Consider the following 21,220-nt stretch of genomic DNA (forward strand, 5'->3'; position numbering starts at 1 on the left):
ATGAGAAACTAACATAGATCAGGTTCAGAGCAATTGTGGTTAATATGCAGTTCTCACACTGATGAACATGTTTCACACAATGTGAAGCAGCACTTCTCCATCACACACTGGCGTTGTGTCAGTAAACAGAGCTGGGTAGATTACTTATGAATTGTAATCAGTTACTGATTACAGACTACATGACAAAATTTGTAGTCAGTAATAAAATCTCTTAGATTACACATTTTTGGTAACGTAATCTGATTACTTTTAGATTACATTTAGATTACATTTGTGCTAACCCTTATTTTACATAAATTGAATTAGCCTAATCTTGTACTATTTTGACAGATACAAAGAAAAAATATATTCCAAAAATATATTTAATTCACCAACAAGAGCCACAATAGATTCTTTTTAAAGTGCAATGTATGGACAGTTAATACTTACAAAATACACTAATGTATCTTGCTGTTAGTGTTTGCTAGTAACACTGAATAAAACAAAATCACATCTTATGATTTTAAAGCATATTTACTTATAAAGTAAATTTAGAAAACAGCTACATTACAAAAACCAATATTGAAAAACATGAAATTCACAGCAATATAATTGCTAGATCAAATATTTAATCTAAAAAAACTCTAGAAGTGTATATGAATGTATCAATGAAAAACATCATATATATATATATATATATATATAAGACCATTTATAAGTCCAATATTTCATCACAAAACACCTGAAGTGCATAAGGTAGTAACAATGAAGCAATGAATAAAAATCAACATTATAAAAATATATTAAAGAACATGAAATTCCCAGCAATAACGTTGCTAGGTCAAAGATTTCAGTGGACAGCAACTTATTATTACTATTTTTTTTTTATGAAATGATGTCAGTACATCCAGTGATTAAAGGCTCCGTTCCCCTCTATTTTCCATTATCTTGTTGCTGATTTCTTCTGAGCGCTATTCTAACCCCTCCCCCAAAAAAAAGGAAAAACTTGAAGAATCACGAACGTATATAAGTAGCAGGTTTATTATGAAAAAAATATAAACGTTAAAAATAAGGAAATTAAGGAAAATCAATGATTTGTAAACAACTTTTTACCATTGTGTAAATAATATGTAATCCATAAAAAAGTAACTGTACTCTGATTACGAATATTTTAAAAAGTAGTTTACTCTAATTACAAGTACTTGAGTTTTGGAATCTGATTACGTGATCCAGATTACATGTAATCCGTTACTACCCAGCTCTGTCAGTAAATAGCAGCTTTAGCATGATTTAAACAGATCAGAGGAAGTGAACAAACACAGGAGGAGCTGAGAGTATTTAAAGAAAGAGTTGAGAGCGTATAATGAAGAGGAAGACTGACAGAAAGAGAAGATGACTGATCATTGTCACTTGTGTCTGCTGGGACTGATCTTTCTCTCTTCACTTCTCACAGGTAAAGACATCTGTTTACTCTTCAAGACGTTTAGTGAATTAATCTGAGAAAGAGTTCATTTGAACATGATCAGTTTATTATTGTGTTACAAACAGAACATACTGGATTATTCCTGATCCACTAAAACTAGACATTTTTTTCACACACACATCTGCTGAATTATCTTCATGTTAAGAGTGTGTTTGTTATTCGATCAGCTCTCTGATAAAGAGAAAACAGTTTCTTCTGGAGAGTGTGTTTGCATTAAGTGAGGAAATAAAGACTGTATGATCTGAATCTTTTTAATGCTGGTATGTTTTATGTTTTCATTTATTAATATATAGTATAATGATCACTCAGATGTTCTTGTGTTTCAGGTCTCAGTGGAGTGGATGATGCTCATGTGTTCATCAGTTCTGGTGAAAATGTCCGTCTGCCCTGTAATAATGCTCTTCATGACTGTACATCAACTACATGGAACTATAACAGATTCAGTCATTTATCAGCAGTTGAACTGATTGCTGGAGGGATAAAGAAAAATAACACAGAGAGTTATGAGAGACTGAGTCTGGGGCCTGACTGCTCTCTGAACATCAAAAACATCATAAAAGAAGATTATGGATCTTACATCTGCAGACAATATGTGAATGATCAACTCTGCCAACAATGGTCTGGTGGAAACCAAAATGTTCTTCATGGTAATTTTATGATTATGTGGTCAATTTAAAAAGGGCAAATTCTTCATTTAAACTCTCATGATGATTGAAGAGTGTGTGATTTGAGTGTTATTTTGTGTTTCAGTCTCTTCATCATCTTCATCATCCTCACAGACTGAGATCAGTGCAGGTCTCTCTGTGACTCTCTTCTGTCAGTTGTATTCATATGCTGGAGTCTCTTGTGATGATTGGATCCGTTCTAAGGGAATTAATCTGTTCTGGGTGAATCAGGCTGGTGTTAAACTGACGAGATCAGACTCCAGATATCAGATATCAGCTCCAGATCACTGTATCAGCTCTCTGACTACAACACTCCTGAATGAAGATCATAACAGAGAGTGGAGATGTGAAGTTACTCGCAGAGATCAAGTCAAGACCTCAGCCACATACACTGACAAGAGTTCAGGTGAGAAAACAATCTCATCAATCATATGTGGAAGAGTCTTCAATGTGCTAATATAATGATAGACAATGCTAGAGTTATTGTTTGTTTACTAATTAAAATATAATTGTCAAATTCTGTAGTCTGATGCATCTGAACATTCATCTTTTCAGCTCGAGCTGATTCAACAACAGCAGAGACTCCAGTCCACAGCACAAACTCAACTACAACAACACCAGCAACTTCTACACCAGGTACAGTAAAAAAAAATACACCTTCACTGTTGTGAGGTTTACTGAATCCTCTGTTGTCCATGTTAACAAATGCATGTAATCACTTAAACTTAAAATGAAAGAGTTGTTTAAATAAACTATAAAAGGAAAGACCTGTTAGTGTTTAAAGTTTAGATATTTTGGGCTTTACAAAGAGTTTTGTGCTGAAGAGTAGAGTGTGTGGTTAGTTTATGGGAGAGTTGTTTGATAAGTGTTTTTGTTTCTTCATGCAGTGAATATGTTAATGTCGCTGTGATGATAAATAGTGTTTTATTTGTTCAGTGTATGTGCTCTATTAGCTGCATATTGAAACTGAAGATAATTTTGGACTACCACTCCATATACAATGAGTACACAGTCTGTGTGTGTCCCATCAGACAATCACAGACAACATTGACACACACAACCTACACGCTCAAGCTCCACTCTTCACCACAATCATGACCAGAACACAGACGTGAATATACTAGAATCTGCTCGATATAACCGACCCGCTGTAACTAAAACACAGACAGAATATACTAGAATCTGCTCGATATAACCGACCCGCTGTAACTAAAACACAGACAGAATATACTAGAATCTGCCCGTTATAACTGACCCGCCGTAACTAAAACACAGACGTGAATATACTAGAATCTGCTCGATATGACTGACCAGCTGTAACTAAAACACAGACGTGAATATACTAGAATCTGCTCGATATAACCGACCCGCCGTAACTAAAACAATGACGTGAATATACTAGAATCTGCTCGATATAACCGACCCGCCGTAACTAAAACACAGACAGAATATACTAGAATCTGCTCGATATAACTGACCCGCCGTAACTAAAACACTGACGTGAATATACTAGAATCTGCTCGATATAACTGACCCCGCCGTAACTAAAACACAGACGTGAATATACTAGAATCTGCTCGATATAACTGACCCGCCGTAACTAAAACACTGACGTGAATATACTAGAATCTGCTCGATATAACCGACCCGCTGTAACTAAAACAATGACGTGAATATACTAGAATCTGCTCGATATAACCGACCCGCTGTAACTAAAACACAGACGTGAATATACTAGAATCTGCTCGATATAACTGACCCGCTGTAACTAAAACAATGACGTGAATATACTAGAATCTGCTCGATATAACCGACCCGCTGTAACTAAAACACAGACGTGAATATACTAGAATCTGCTCGATATGACTGACCCGCTGTAACTAAAACACTGACGTGAATATACTAGAATCTGCTCGATATAACCGACCCGCTGTAACTAAAACACAGACGTGAATATACTAGAATCTGCTCGATATAACTGACCCGCCGTAACTAAAACACAGACGTGAATATACTAGAATCTGCTCGATATAACTGACCCGCCGTAACTAAAACACAGACGTGAATATACTAGAATCTGCTCGATATGACTGACCCGCTGTAACTAAAACACAGACGTGAATATACTAGAATCTGCTCGATATGACTGACCCGCTGTAACTAAAACACAGACGTGAATATACTAGAATCTGCTCGATATAACCGACCCGCCGTAACTAAAACACTGACGTGAATATACTAGAATCTGCTCGATATAACCGACCCGCCGTAACTAAAACAATGACGTGAATATACTAGAATCTGCTCGATATAACCGACCCGCCGTAACTAAAACACAGACAGAATATACTAGAATCTGCTCGATATAACTGACCCGCCATAACTAAAACACTGACGTGAATATACTAGAATCTGCTCGATATAACCGACCCGCTGTAACTAAAACACAGACAGAATATACTAGAATCTGCTCGATATAACTGACCCGCCGTAACTAAAACACTGACGTGAATATACTAGAATCTGCTCGATATAACTGACGCGCCGTAACTAAAACACAGACGTGAATATACTAGAATCTGCTCGATATAACCGACCCGCCGTAACTAAAACACAGACAGAATATACTAGAATCTGCTCGATATAACTGACCCGCCATAACTAAATCACTGACGTGAATATACTAGAATCTGCTCGATATAACTGACCCGCTGTAACTAAAACACAGACAGAATATACTAGAATCTGCTCGATATAACTGACCCGCCGTAACTAAAACACTGACGTGAATATACTAGAATCTGCTCGATATAACTGACCCGCCGTAACTAAAACACTGACGTGAATATACTAGAATCTGCTCGATATAACCGACCCGCTGTAACTAAAACAATGACGTGAATATACTAGAATCTGCTCGATATAACCGACCCGCTGTAACTAAAACACAGACGTGAATATACTAGAATCTGCTCGATATGACTGACCCGCTGTAACTAAAACACAGACGTGAATATACAAGAATCTGCTCGATATAACTGGCCCCGCTGTAACTAAAACAATGACGTGAATATACTAGAATCTGCTCGATATAACCGACCCGCTGTAACTAAAACACAGACGTGAATATACTAGAATCTGCTCGATATGACTGACCCGCTGTAACTAAAACACTGACGTGAATATACTAGAATCTGCTCGATATAACCGACCCGCTGTAACTAAAACACAGACGTGAATATACTAGAATCTGCTCGATATAACTGACCCGCCGTAACTAAAACACAGACGTGAATATACTAGAATCTGCTCGATATAAATGACCCGCCGTAACTAAAACACAGACGTGAATATACTAGAATCTGCTCGATATGACTGACCCGCTGTAACTAAAACACAGACGTGAATATACTAGAATCTGCTCGATATAACCGACCCCCGCCGTAACTAAAACAATGACGTGAATATACTAGAATCTGCTCGATATAACTGACCCGCCGTGACTAAAACACTGACGTGAATATACTAGAATCTGCTCGATATAACCGACCCGCCGTAACTAAAACAATGACGTGAATATACTAGAATCTGCTCGATATAACCGACCCGCCGTAACTAAAACACAGACAGAATATACTAGAATCTGCTCGATATAACTGACCCGCCATAACTAAAACACTGACGTGAATATACTAGAATCTGCTCGATATAACTGACCCGCTGTAACTAAAACACAGACAGAATATACTAGAATCTGCTCGATATAACTGACCCGCCGTAACTAAAACACTGACGTGAATATACTAGAATCTGCTCGATATAACCGACCCGCTGTAACTAAAAACAATGACGTGAATATACTAGAATCTGCTCGATATAACCGACCCGCCGTAACTAAAACACTGACGTGAATATACTAGAATCTGCTCGATATAACTGACCCGTTGTAACTAAAACAATGACGTGAATATACTAGAATCTGCTCGATATAACTGACCCGCTGTAACTAAAACAATGACGTGAATATACTAGAATCTGCTCGATATAACTGACCCGCTGTAACTAAAACAATGACGTGAATATACTAGAATCTGCTCGATATAACCGACCCGGCCGTAACTAAAACACTGACGTGAATATACTAGAATCTGCTCGATATAACTGACCCGTTGTAACTAAAACAATGACCGTGAATATACTAGAATCTGCTCGATATAACTGACCCGCCGTAACTAAAACACAGACGTGAATATACTAGAATCTGCTCGATATAACCGACCCGCCGTAACTAAAACACAGACAGAATATACTAGAATCTGCTCGATATAACTGAACCGCTGTAACTAAAACAATGACGTGAATATACTAGAATCTGCTCGATATAACCGACCCGCCGTAACTAAAACACAGACAGAATATACTAGAATCTGCTCGATATAACTGACCCGCTGTAACTAAAACAATGACGTGAATATACTAGAATCTGCTCGATATAACTGACCCGCCGTGACTAAAACACTGACGTGAATATACTAGAATCTGCTCGATATAAACTGACCCGCCGTAACTAAAACACAGACGTGAATATACTAGAATCTGCTCGATATAACTGACCCGCCGTGACTAAAACACTGACGTGAATATACTAGAATCTGCTCGATATAACCGACCCGCTGTAACTAAAACACAGACGTGAATATACTAGAATCTGCTCGATATAACTGAGCCTCTGTAACTAAAACACAGACAGAATATACTAGAATCTGCTCGATATAACTGACCCGCCGTGACTAAAACACTGACGTGAATATACTAGAATCTGCTCGATATAACTGACCCGCCGTGACTAAAACACTGACGTGAATATACTAGAATCTGCTCGATATAACTGACCCGCCATAACTAAAAACACTGACGTGAATATACTAGAATCTGCTCGATATAACTGACCCGCCGTGACTAAAACACTGACGTGAATATACTAGAATCTGCTCGATATAACCGACCCGCCGTAACTAAAACACAGACATGAATATACTAGAATCTGCCCGATATGACTGAGCCGCCGTGACTAAAACACAGACGTGAATATACTAGAATCTGCTCGATATAACTGACCCGCCGTAACTAAAACACAGACAGAATATACTAGAATCTGCTCGATATAACTGACCCGCCGTGACTAAAACACAGACAGAATATACTAGAATCTGCTCGTTATAACTGACCCGCCGTAACTAAAACACTGACGTGAATATACTAGAATCTGCTCGATATAACTGACCCGCCGTAACTAAAACACAGACAGAATATACTAGAATCTGCTCGATATAACTGACCCGCCGTAACTAAAACACTGACGTGAATATACTAGAATCTGCTCGATAATAACTGACCCGCCGTAACTAAAACACTGACGTGAATATACTAGAATCTGCTCAATATAACTGACCCGCCGTAACTAAAACACAGACAGAATATACTAGAATCTGCTCGATATAACTGACCCGCTGTAACTAAAACACTGACGTGAATATACTAGAATCTGCTCGATATAACTGACCACGCTGTAACTAAAACACTGACAGAATATACTAGAATCTGCTCGATATAACTGACCCGCCGTAACTAAAACACTGACGTGAATATACTAGAATCTGCTCGATATAACTGACCCGCCGTAACTAAAACACAGACGTGAATATACTAGAATCTGCTCGATATAACTGACCCGCCGTAACTAAAACACAGACGTGAATATACTAGAATCTGCTCGATATAACAGACCCGCCGTAACTAAAACACAGACAGAATATACTAGAATCTGCTCGATATAACTGACCCGCCGTAACTAAAACACAGACGTGAATATACTAGAATCTGCTCGATATAACTGACCCGCCGTAACTAAAACACTGACGCGAATATACTAGAATCTGCTCGATATAACTGACCCGCCGTAACTAAAACACAGACGTGAATATACTAGAATCTGCTCGATATAACCGACCCGCTGTAACTAAAACACAGACAGAATATACTAGAATCTGCTCGATATAACTGACCCGCCGTAACTAAAACACAGATGTGAATATACTAGAATCTGCTCGATATAACCGACCCGCCGTAAGTAAAAACACAGACGTGAATATACTAGAATCTGCTAGATATAACTGAACCTCTGTAACTAAAACACAGACAGAATATACTAGAATCTGCTCGATATAACTGACCCGCCGTAACTAAAACACTGACGTGAATATACTAGAATCTGCTCGATATAACTGACCCGCCGTGACTAAAACACTGACGTGAATATACTAGAATCTGCTCGATATAACCGACCCGCCGTAACTAAAACACAGACGTGAATATACTAGAATCTGCTCGATATAACTGACCCGCTGTAACTAAAACACAGACGTGAATATACTAGAATCTGCTCGATATAACCGACCCGCTGTAACTAAAAGCACAGACGTGAATATACTAGAATCTGCTCGATATAACCGACCCGCCGTAACTAAAACACAGACGTGAATATACTAGAATCTGCTCGATATAACCGACCCCGCTGTAACTAAAACACTGACGTGAATATACTAGAATCTGCTCGATATAACCGACCCTCCGTAACTAAAACACAGACGTGAATATACTAGAATCTGCTCGATATAACTGACCCGCCGTAACTAAAACACTGAATAAACTCAACTGAAGCCAAATGTTTTTCATTTCATTGTAACATAACAACACAAAGTAACGCAAACATATACAAGAGATAACTTTTTTTTTTTGTTTTTTTGTTTTTACTGAAAGTAGTTTTATCCAATTTACTTCAGTTTCTCTAGTACAACCAACTTAATTGTACATTGTAGGAGCTACTTTAAAAACTTGTGTGCAACTATTTGACAGTTTAATATATATATATATATATATATATATATATATATATATATATATATATATATATATATATATATATATATATATATATATATATATATATATATATTTTTTTTTATTATTATTTATATATATATATATATATATATATATATATATTTTTTTTTTAAAACCGCTATTTCCAAAATAAAACATGCAGTCTTTGTCAAGGCAAAATCACTTGTTTTATGTATAGCCTGGTATGTGAAAATGTTCACGATTGTTTAAAAAATTTTTTTTCAGTGTTTCATTGTTTCTCACTGCATTGTTTTATTTATCTTTTCTAATAATGAAAAATTGAATATTGAAATTGAGTCAATGAATAGCGGTTCATGTCATTAGATACATCAGCTCTATAAGATCCTTCATTTAACCCTCTCTTGTGCCTCAAAGTTAACAGCTTTACAGAAAAAGACTTTAAATGTTAAAGGCCTTGACATTATCATTTGACACATGGTCTGTTCTGGGGGAAAACACTCTGCTCACACTCAGTAGATTTGTGAATACTTTCATAGATCAGTTTGACTCTCTGACGGTTTCATACATATTGGCATTGTGAAACAGTAGTGATCTAAGCCCATGAAAATGTATACGAAGACTTATGACCTCATATCTCATTCACCAGTGAGAAAACATTACAGTACAAAGAGCATAATATTACAATAATAACCCTTCCATTCTCACTTGGTCTGCAATATCATAATGAATGCACTGATGACGAATCATGTCTGTGTGAACAGGTCTGTGTGTAGAGGTTTGAAAATACATATTTTGACAGACAGGCAGGACAGCCATTCGTAATCCTCGGACTGAGGAATATGATTGGACACCTTCCAGAGACAATATAAATCCATGTAAATACATTTAGAGCACTTAACTTAATGACTGCTATCAGGATGTGAAGAGACTTTTAACCAGCAGAACAAAACATGTGTTTGAACCAATCACCCACTGATGCAGGATTAGACTCTGGTTTGTGAAATGTTTCACACTGCAGTTTCTGTCTTTTAACCCTTGCTTGAGTCCTTGAGTAAACAACTTTACAGAGAAACCAGGGTCACAGGCTTCAGCAGCACATTATCATCAACACACAGAGTGTGATGAGAGTAAAACACTCTTTTCAGACAGATCGGTGAAAACTTTCACAAAATTATTTCAGAGTAATCAGCAGAGTAATTAAGTTAATTTTAACCTAAAAGACATTAAATTAACAGTTGTCTGATGCTTAAATACAGTATAACTCTCAAAATAATAAAAACATCCAGTGATACAGTGTACAGTAGGGATGGGAAGATTCCCCGATTCGCTCGGTGCATCGGTTTAAAAAGTGTGCATCGGCTACAGTTCAGCATTTATATCATGATGTATCATTTCTAACATATTTACATCTGTAAAAAATGATTCATTTATATATAATTACTAATGGATGCGCTATACTTTTATTGTTTAGAAAGTGACCAATAATCTGTGTCAATATTTCATATGTAGATTGATTTCTCCTCTCTAAACTAATAGATAAATCAAATGTAAGCAAGTACAGTACAAATTACTAAGCTCAAATGAATTAATGTGTTTCTTATAGCAGTTAAAATATAGTCATTTTTTATTATGGATTTTAATTTTTAATTCAGTGATTTTAACTTTTCATTTAGTAATTTTAATGCTTTAAAGAGCAATTTTAGATTGTAATGTTCTAATAATCTACTATCTGTTTCTGCAAACTATAAAGGTACAGCTGTCATTAAACCAGAGAGAAAGGCTGCATGGCTAGAAAAAAAATCTAATAATAGTATGTGAGAGAGTAGTAATATCATTGTGTTCATATTGGTCGGTGTTAGAGGAACTCAGTCTGACAGTTTAGTCTTTACACCAGCTCAGTTTTCCAGCATAAGTTGCCACAGTGAATAAGCTTGATCTAGGCTGATGTTAAATTTGCTTTATGCAACCAAATCATTTGACAATGAGTCAAACTACCTGTAATAAGCCTGGCTTATTTGGTAAACTTGTTTTATGAAACAGGCCTCAAGGCATTAAAAGTGATCATATTTTCTCCATTGCATCGAATCGCGTTGTGTTGAATTGAATTGGATCGCACTGCATTGTAGCATCACATCGATAGCTGCTTCATATGTATCTTTAATGTATCGTATTGTTGGCTGTTATGTATAGATGTGTGTTTTGTATGAGTGTGTTTTGAGATGCACATCCCTAGTGTACAGATGATCAGTGAACAAACTTCAATGGTTTTTCCCAAAATGAAATAATGGTGTATGTGAACTAAAAATGCATTCTTTAATTTGTACAGACAATCAGAATTCATTAACCACCCCAAACTCTGAGACGACTGCAGCTGCACACACATCTGTATTTACTCATCAAGAGGGTATGGATGCATTTCTGTTTTATTTCAGTGCTTTACAGAGCAAGAGCTTATCAAACAATTCAGTTTGAAGACCTAAATCATTTGTTTTCCCCACACATATAGAGCTGATGTAAACATTCTTTCATTGTATATGTCAATGATAGAATTGAGGGTTATTGCTTAAATGTTTAAAATCATATAGTGAGCATTTATTAAACATACAAAGTCATTCCATGTAAGTGATAACAGCTTTCAGCACCATAACTGATATAAACTTCTGGACTGCAGCACTTTGTAAAGGAAATGTCTCAATGCTGTCTTCATGCACTAATGTATGATATTTCTATTTCCATTTTGTTTTAATTGTTGTAACATCAGCTACAACAACACTGAATCCAGGCACCGCATCAATCTCTCTGAATCAAGGTGTGTTTGTTCATCCTCCTCATTTCAGACACTGAATTCACACTAGAATCACTATCTTCATTTCAGACACTGAATTCACACTAGAATCACACTAGAATCACACTGAATTCACACTAGAATCACACTAGAATCACACTGAATTCACACTAGAATCACACTAGAATCAAACTGAATTCACACTAGAATCACACTAGAATCACACTGAATTCACACTAGAATCACACTAGAATCAAACTGAATTCACACTAGAATCACTATCTTCATTTCAGACACTGAATTCACACTAGAATCACACTAGAATCAAACTGAATTCACACTAGAATCATTATTTCAGTGCTTTACAGAGCAAGAACTTATCAAACAATTGAATTTGAAGACCTAAATAATTTGTTTTCCCCACATATAAGAGCCGATGTGAACATATTCTTTCATTGTATATGTCAATGATAGAATTGAGGGTTATTGCTTAAATGTTTAAAATCATATAGTGAGCATTTATTAAACATACAAAGTCATTCCATGTTAGTGATAACAGCTTTCAGCACCATAACTGATATAACCTTCTGGACTACAGTACTTTGTAAAAGAAACGTCTTAATGCTGTCTTCATGCACTAATGTATGATATTTCTATTTCCATTTTGTTTTAATAGTTGTAGAGTCAACTATATCAACACTGAATCCAGGCACCTCATCAAACTCTCTGAATCAAGGTGTGTTTGTACATCCTCCTCATTTCAGACACTGAATTCAAACTGGAATCACACTAGAATCACACTAGAATCACACTAGAATCAAACTGAATTCACACTAGAATCTAAATGTTATGTGAAAAGCAACTTTATTAAATATCAACGAGACGTCATTCTCACCCACACGATCTTAAACAATCATGTCTATAACTTTCAGCTCATATAAACAACTCTCTACAATGCTTGATACTGATTGGTCAGTTGTAGCATTCAGCCATCAGATATCCCCTAATATTCACCGGTGTCCATGGCAACACTGTATATCAGACACCAGCCTGATTATTAGTAGAACTGAAACCAGCATGACTTTCTCAGCTGAAACATTTTGTTCTTCTGTAGATTTAAATATATTAAATATATTTCAAATAAATATGTTTTTACAAAAATGTTTTTATTTATTTATTTTTTAATAAAAACTTAACTTGAAATGTTGTAAATGGGTTTAAAGGGTCCATGTGGTTAATGAGCGAATTCACCTGACACATAATATATCCAGAAACAGATTGCTGCTTGTCATTTACAAGAATAACAAGAATTTCTCTATTATAGATCAGTGCTACATATGAGGTGTGTTTGATCTGAAGCAGCGCTGCGCAGATCATGAATGACATCAAAGTACAGCGAGAGCGATTCAAACAGAGCTGTCTGCTCTCTATAGCTCTCACGGTACATAGATGTCATACAACGATCGATCTGCGCAGCGCAAACAGACAAAACCTGGATATTTAGGCAATATAGAAATCCTGGCAAGGACCTGTCCCATAAAAATGGCACGTATGTGTTATGTTGGAGTAGTTCAGTTAGTTATTAAACATGAAGCACACACGGCTGAACGGATAATCACTTTACTAGTTCTGTGTCACTCACTCCCACGCATGCGCACACAGCAGACAAAAAACTTAACCCCCTCGTAACCCCGAAAACCTAGTGGTAGAACACAACAGTATGGTCACCCTAACTGTAGTGAAAATGAGCTTAGAGAATGTCAGTATTAATAACACTGCACTATTGATGCAGTGTTCACAGTGTTGCTCGGTCAGTTGTTTAGTTCATTTTAACTGACTATATTTACTGTAAGCTTTAAGACTTTATAGCTACTGAAGTATGAAGTGACAGCAGCTCAGAGAACAAGCACAGCTGTAATAAACTCACTATAAAACACTCATCACAAGTATCAGGTTTTCTTCTTTTTTGTGATTAATTAAGAATAAATGTGTCATTTATCATTGGTAGTTTGCTATTTTTCTGTATTTGGTTAAACAGTAATATAGTTGTGTCTCTGTATCGTCTCTCTCTCAGTGATTGTGATTGTGATTGTTGTCGGCGCTTCGTTCGTTCTTCTTCTTCCTGCTCTGATTCTTTGGCTGATTCGTAAAAAAAGAGCCGGTGAGTTTTTAGACTTTCTCATATTATGTAACAGCCGAAAAAAAAAAAAAAATTACAGATAAAATGAGAAATCATTGAGTTAACAGAAATAATGTTTCTATTCTACAGCACTAGAATTCTTCTAGACTCTTTTAGAAATCGATTGTCATCTGCATTAGATACAGTTTGATCATAACTGTCCTCATGCCATTATTTTTCAGATGTCAGAAGAGAGACTGAGGACTCTGTGGTGAGTTTTGTTGATCTATGAGTTATTAATAACCATAAGCTCCACAGAGCACTGACTCTGAAATATCTCACTCTTATTAATCACATTAGATCAGCACAAGTTAGTGTGTTTCTACTGTTTCTGCTCAAAGCTCACAGATAGAAATAAATAATGGAACCAATGACACAATTAACATTTCCATTCGTCCTGCTCACAGTGAACAATATGATTCATCTTCAGTTATTTGTGTATATTTTCATATCTGTGTATATTTGACAGTTACTGTGGTAATTTTCCATAACCTCGTGTTTGTATGACAGATTTTCACTAAACCTGTAGGTTTAACACATACAGTATTTGACCTAAACATTTGCAGTAAAATAATGAGCCTGCTTCACACAGTAGTGATGGATGGGCTTTTAATATCTTGATCTGCTGTATTTTCACTGATGTTTAGGAGCAGGCTGATGATGTGACTTATACTGAAGTTACTGCGTACAGTAAAAACAGAGCCAAAAAGAACAAGGTGAGCAAACACTTCTTGATCTTCCCTCAATATGACCTGTATTAGTTTTATTCTTATATAAATCGGTGTCTTGAATTGAGCTCAGACCTCATGCTGTAATAATTGTGGGTTGAAACAGTGTCTGTGATGTTGATTCAGGTTCGCTGTGATGATAAAGTGACTTACGCTTCTATCAGAGGAACAAAAGCTGGAGCTCAGGAAAACTGCAGTCAACTTTAATCCTCTGTGAACAAGAACCATCACAAATCACACAAATAATTATACAGAAACCACATCAGCAGAGGAATACAAACCTTGACTCCTGATGGTTTGATTCAGTGCCATTATAATAATAGCAGTGTCTTTCACATGTTAAGAAACAAGCTCTGATTTATTTGTAGTTATTGGTGATTCTGGTCAGTTTGTCATGTGTTTTGTACAGTAGCTGTCTGCGTGTGTTTATTATTAATTCAGGATCTGCAGAGTAAAGTTAAAAATGGAGGAGAGTTTTACTCTGTTAGATCATTCTCATTAAATCATCTAGAGCCGGATGTTCAAAAGTGATCTGGTCAGATTTCAGCTGTCGGATCGGATCAAATCTTGAAAATGTGTCATTAGGTCACAAAATCCAGTCTGGTTTTGATCAGGATCAAATCATCAGTTTGTGTTGTTCAGAACTTTTTAGAAAGATTGGGATACATTTGATACAAAAAAAATCAGGATTATACTGATCCCAGCAAAGGGTGGATTTCACGAATAAAATTTAAGTAAAACTTTAAAACTCGTACAAAAATATGACAATTACACACACACACACACACACACACACACACACACACACACACACACATACTGTACGTATATATATATCACACATAATCCCCAAACAGCTGCAAATATTAAACATTAAAGAAATACTTTAAATTAAATATAATATTTATCACCGTTTGTAAACTACATTGGCAAATTCATCATATATGAACCAGTCAAAAATAGTTATTTGTGAGCAAACACAAAGTTTCTTGTGTGAATGCAATGCAAAACTTTGAGAAACTACTGATTTTTTTTTTTTCCATCAGCATGTCCCTTTAGGGGCTCCGTAGAGCACTAGTGATTCAGATCTGGTCATATGAAAAAGTCTGTGTCTGGATCATTGTCATCCAATTAGAAAGTGAGATGATAACCTGATCCTGGATATCAAAACCAGCTCATTCTGATCCAGATTATGCTTTTTGAACAACTTTCCTCTTTTGTCTCGAGCTGCTAATTAACTGTCAGCTTGCACTAATTATGAGAACAGGCAAAGCTACCTGATGATGTAAGCGTTCATCATGATGTGACAGCAATGATAATTTGGTGTTTGAATCGTTTGAGCAGCTGTTTGTAATATTATGTTTTATTTGTCAATAATAAAATAGCCTGTCTAACATGTATATATATGGTGAAATATTTTTTCCATCATTATACAAGCTAGGTCATGATAAATCTTTTCATTACTACTGGATCTGCCAGTTTTTCTCAGTGTCAAATGATTATCAAACAAAAGAAAAACATTTCCAGCTCAGTGTCTGAATTCAGTCACTCCAGAACTGGACTGTATTAGTGGACTAATGTAGAGAATATGAGTGAGCGTATGAGGGGCGATTTTACAGACAGTTGGAGTATTTTACTATAAGGAGCCCCCAACTGTGTGTATATATCAATGAAAATAACAGATATAACACATTTTCATCATCTGCATCTGTCACATAATGATTTTCATGAACTGCACAAAGAGATAAAGATTCTTTAAACTAGTGTGCTCGATGTAATGGCTGCAAAAATGGCTGCTCACTGCTCCGGATGTGTGTGTGTGTGTGTGTGTGTGTGTGTGTGTGTGTGTGTGTGTGTGTGTGTGTGTGTGTGAAATGCAGAGCATAAATTCTGAGTATGGGTTACTATACTTGGCCACACATCATGTGACTTTATAATATTTTCAGAGCAGTGATCTCACTGTTGGGGTTTGGAAACATGTTATTGCTGGCTGTGAGAACTCAGTTTGTTTGACCGCAGAGGTTATTTAAGAAACTCGCTTGAAGAAAGAAGAGGAACTGGCATCTTAACCCACACACAACGGATGATCTCTGATCCCAGTTTGGACTGATGGGTGTGAATTCTCACACATTTAGGGAGTTTATTTATTTATTTATTTATTTATTTTTGGCCGCACATTTACAGAACAGTGCAAACAACAGTGAAAAAAAAGATGTTTTTGAAACAATACTGTTATTGTTTTTGTGTGAACTACAAATAAATAATTGTGAAAACGATGACATCATATGCATGCATATTACATGTTCAAACATCACCAACTACTGGCCTGGCATGCATAATGATACTTGTTTCCCTTCTGTTTTCTGTTTTTATAACCAATACTTACTATGTGTTTCCAGATCCCTACTATCACTACCACTCACAAACCACGCATCACACACTGTAGGCAGTGCAATCCTAACAACCTGTGCACTTTTCCTATGTCTACTAATACACTTTCTTTTTCTATTGGTCTCTGGAATTGCCAGTTTGCTGTAAACAAAGCAGATTTTATTACTTCTGTTACATTCAAGACTAAATCTCATGGCACTGACAAAGACCTGAATCAAACCAGAGGATAATCCAGCACTCTCCAATAATTGGAGGTTGACTGGAGGAAGTGGAGGTACTGGTCTGCTTATCTCTAATGATTGGAAATTTAATCCTTTACCATCTCTGAGTATCAACAGCTACTTTGAATCACATTAAGCCACTATTACCCACCCTCTTAAAATCCATTTTATAGTTGTTTATTGACCCCCAGGACATGTAGGCAACTTTGTGGAAGCTCTCAACCTTTCCTGCTTGCCTCTTTTGATCTCAAGTGAGTGTTAACTATGTTAGGGTGACCATATGTGCCATTTTCCCCGGACGTGTCCTGGCCAGGATTTCCTTATTGTCTAACAAGAAAAACAAAACCTGGATATTTTAGACAATTTAGAAATCCTGGCCAGGACGTGTCCGGGAAAAACGGCACGTATGGTCACCCTAAACTAATGCTAATCACAAATCCAACCAACTGGACCTTATTTACACACGACACTGCTCCACTGATCATGTACTAGTTACTCCACTGCACACCTCGGATCACTTCCTCCTCACTCTTAACCTCAACATGGTTCCTAACACAACACATACCCCTCCAAATGTCACTTTTCGACGTAAGCCTATGCTCACTCTCACCCTCCCGGCTATCTGCTATGGTTTCATCTTCGCTTGCTCCCCCTAAACAGTTAGCTACTGATACTTTCCGCTCCACTTTTAAGTCTTGTTTAGACACTGTCTGCCCCTTGTCTTCCAGGCCAGCTCGCACCACCTCTTCTGCCCCTTGGCTAACTGATGTTCTCCATAAACATTGTTCTAAGCTCAGAGCTGCACAAATAGTATGGTGCAAATCACAAAATCCTACTGACCTTAATGTAAATCGATCACTCCTCTCTTCATTCTCTGCTAATGTCTCCACTGCTAAAGGGACACACTATAACAACAAAATGAACAATGAACAATTCGCCTAACTCCCTCCTTTGTCCTGTTCCTCCCCCTCCTTCATCAACTCTAACAGCTGAAGACCAGCCTTGAGAAGACTTGTTTTCATCCTTCTCTCCACTCTCTGAGGCAGAAGTCTCTTAACTTATCCTTTCCAATCATCCTATTACTTTTCTGCTTGATCCTATTCCATCTCATCTACTTCAAGCCATTTCTCCAGCAGTTGTACCTGCACTCACTCACATCAACACATCCCTTCACACTGGTGTTTTTTCCTCAACATTTAAACAGGCTTGTATAACCCACTTCTTAAGAAACCCATTCTTAACCCAACTCTTTTAGAGAAATACAGACTGGTTTCCCTTTTACCTTTCATTGCAAAAATCCTTGGACGAGTTGTGTTCAACCAAGTCTCTGCCTTTCTCACACTGAACAACCTCCTGGACAGCAACCAATCTTATTTCAGAAGTGGACATTCAACCAAGACTGCCTTGCTCTCAGTTCTTGAAGCCCTAAGACTGGCAAGAGCAGATTCCAAATCTTCTATACTTATCTTGCTGGATCTGTCCGCTGCTTTTGATATGGTGAACCACCAGATCCTCCTGTCCACCCTTTTGGAAAATGGCATCTCAGGAACTGCACGCCAGTGGTTTGAGTCTTACCTCTCAGATAGGTCCTTCAAGGTATCTTGGAGAGGTGAGGTGTCACAACATCTGGCTACTGGGGTGCCCCAAGGCTCAGTTCTTGGACCACATCTCTTTTCTGTCTACATGGCATCATTAGGTTCTGTCATTCAGAAACATGGTTTTCCATATCACTGCTATGCTGATGACACTCAACTCTACCTCTCATTCCATCCTGATGATCTGACGATAGCTGCTCGCATATCAGCATGTCTAACAGACATTAGTCTCGTGTAGCAGAGACATGGCAGTTTTTGTTTGGCCAAGGCCCCCCCATGAGGCCATTTGACCGACATGTCAAACAACAATCACAGTTCGTTTCATTCAGCATCACGTTTCGAGGCATGGAAATGTCGCCACAATAACAGACCGGTGTGTAAAACTCTTGGACGTATTTTGAATAATCTATGCTGCAAACTTTAAATATTTCACATACGTTTGAAAATCCAGCGTTTAGTTGATCCTGATAAACACCACGGCTTTCTTCTTTCTTGAGGGGTTTTGGCACAACGGTATCTTTGTTTCCGGACAGAACTTTTTAAGAATGCAACACACGTCTCGCAGAAATCCTGTAGAATTCAACCAATCTGACGATGACTTTGACACTCCAGAAGTGTTTCCACTTTTGTGTCCCATATGCATCAGATGTTTAGCCAACGGTCCGTGGGTGTGACGTCTAAGGCTGAGACTAAACCATCACCATCACCATCACCTTCAACTCAACCTGGCTAAGACAGAACTGCTTGTGATTTCAACAGAACCCATCACTTTATCAAAATTTCACCATCCAGTTAGGCTCATCAACCATAACTCCTTCAAAAACAGCCAGAGTTGTGATTGATGATAAGCTGAATTTCTCAGACCACATTTCTAAAACTGTTCAGTCCTGCAGATTTGCTTTATTTAACATTAAGAAGATCAGGCCCTTTCTTTCAGAACATGCAACACAGCTCCTTGTTCAAGCTCTTGTTCTGTTCAGGCTGGTCTATTGCAATGCTCTCCTGAAAGGTCTTCCAGCCACTTCTATCAAACCTCTACAATTAATCCAAAATGCCGCTGCAAGATTAAAATTTAATGAGCCAAAAAAGAATGCATGTCACACCTCTGTTCATCAGTTTAGACTGGCTACCAGTAGCTGCTCACATAAAATTCAGGGCATTATTGATTGTCTACAAAACCACCACTCCCTTGTGAAGAAGAAGTGTGCTTAATTGCATACAAAGTGTACTTTTGTGTACTTCAAATCTTAAAAGTATACTTAAAAAAAAAAAAAAGTGCACTTGCAGAAAATATAATTTAAATTAAAGGCCACTTAAGTGTACTTAAAGACAGTACACTTTAATGACAATAGGTCTTAACATACTTGAGAGTGCTTTATAAAAATGCACTTTATGATAATGTCTAATTAAGTATTACTTAAACATACATTTTATATAATTATGATTTTATTGTGTTTTAAATAAGTACACTTATTTTTATATATTTATCAATATACTAAAGCACATGTAAAATAATTTAATAATAATAATTTTAATTTCAACTTAGGTGTGTTCTCCAAAATTACATTTGTTAAACTGAGCTCTGTTCTTCAGAAAAATCCTCCAGGTCCTGCAGATTCTTCAGTTTTCCAGCATCTTTTACATATTTGAACTCTTTCCAGCAGTGACTGAACGGTTTTGAGATCCATCTTTTCACTCTGAGGACAACTGAGGGATTCCATTTAGTACTGCCCTTCGGAAGCAACAGAAGATACTTGCATGTTTCCCGGAAGACAAATTAAGTACAGTTTACCTTGATCTTCATCATGTTTCCTTCCGGAGCATAGAACAGATGTGTGTTATCCAGTGTTATGTGTTCCCTGAATCGTATGTTCGCTCAACTTTTGCTTGTGGTGGTGGTTATGAATATAAATAAGAAATATATGTTTTTTATTTATTTTTTATTTGTTATTTGTTAGAGTAAACTCTATTTTATATTTAATATAATTAAAAATGACTTGAAAACCACAAAAATATGATGACTACATGTTGAATGTGAACTCGGTCATTGGCCTGTCCCCACCGTCAGACAGAAAATCTTACACTGGTGACATCTGACACTGTTCACAGATTTGGCTGGATGCTAATAGAACCTGCTTCAGGAGAATAAAATGATCTAAACATTTCAAAAAATTATTTCCCCAGAATCTGGAAGATGGTGTAACATATCAAGGTTGTGACACAAGAAATATTAACATTAGGACTGAAAATATTCTAAAACCATAAAACTT

General features: G+C 36.9%; 1 protein-coding gene across 1 annotated transcript; it reads left to right on the top strand.

Annotated features, from left to right (window-relative positions):
- Window positions 1-1,178: 1,178 nt before the first annotated feature.
- LOC109067213 lies at window positions 1,179-15,551 on the top strand. Its single transcript, XM_042721116.1, has 11 exons — window positions 1,179-1,432; window positions 1,789-2,109; window positions 2,195-2,533; window positions 2,683-2,763; window positions 11,378-11,455; window positions 11,813-11,860; window positions 12,513-12,572; window positions 13,911-13,997; window positions 14,198-14,226; window positions 14,663-14,731; window positions 14,870-15,551. Exons 1-11 carry the CDS (start codon window positions 1,372-1,374, stop codon window positions 14,948-14,950), a joined length of 1,254 nt encoding a protein of 417 aa, XP_042577050.1. The 5' UTR covers window positions 1,179-1,371; the 3' UTR covers window positions 14,951-15,551.
- The last annotated feature ends 5,669 nt before the right edge of the window (window positions 15,552-21,220 follow it).

The sequence above is a fragment of the Cyprinus carpio genome, chromosome B3, assembly GCF_018340385.1.
Source record: "Cyprinus carpio isolate SPL01 chromosome B3, ASM1834038v1, whole genome shotgun sequence".
NCBI lineage: Eukaryota > Metazoa > Chordata > Actinopteri > Cypriniformes > Cyprinidae > Cyprinus > Cyprinus carpio.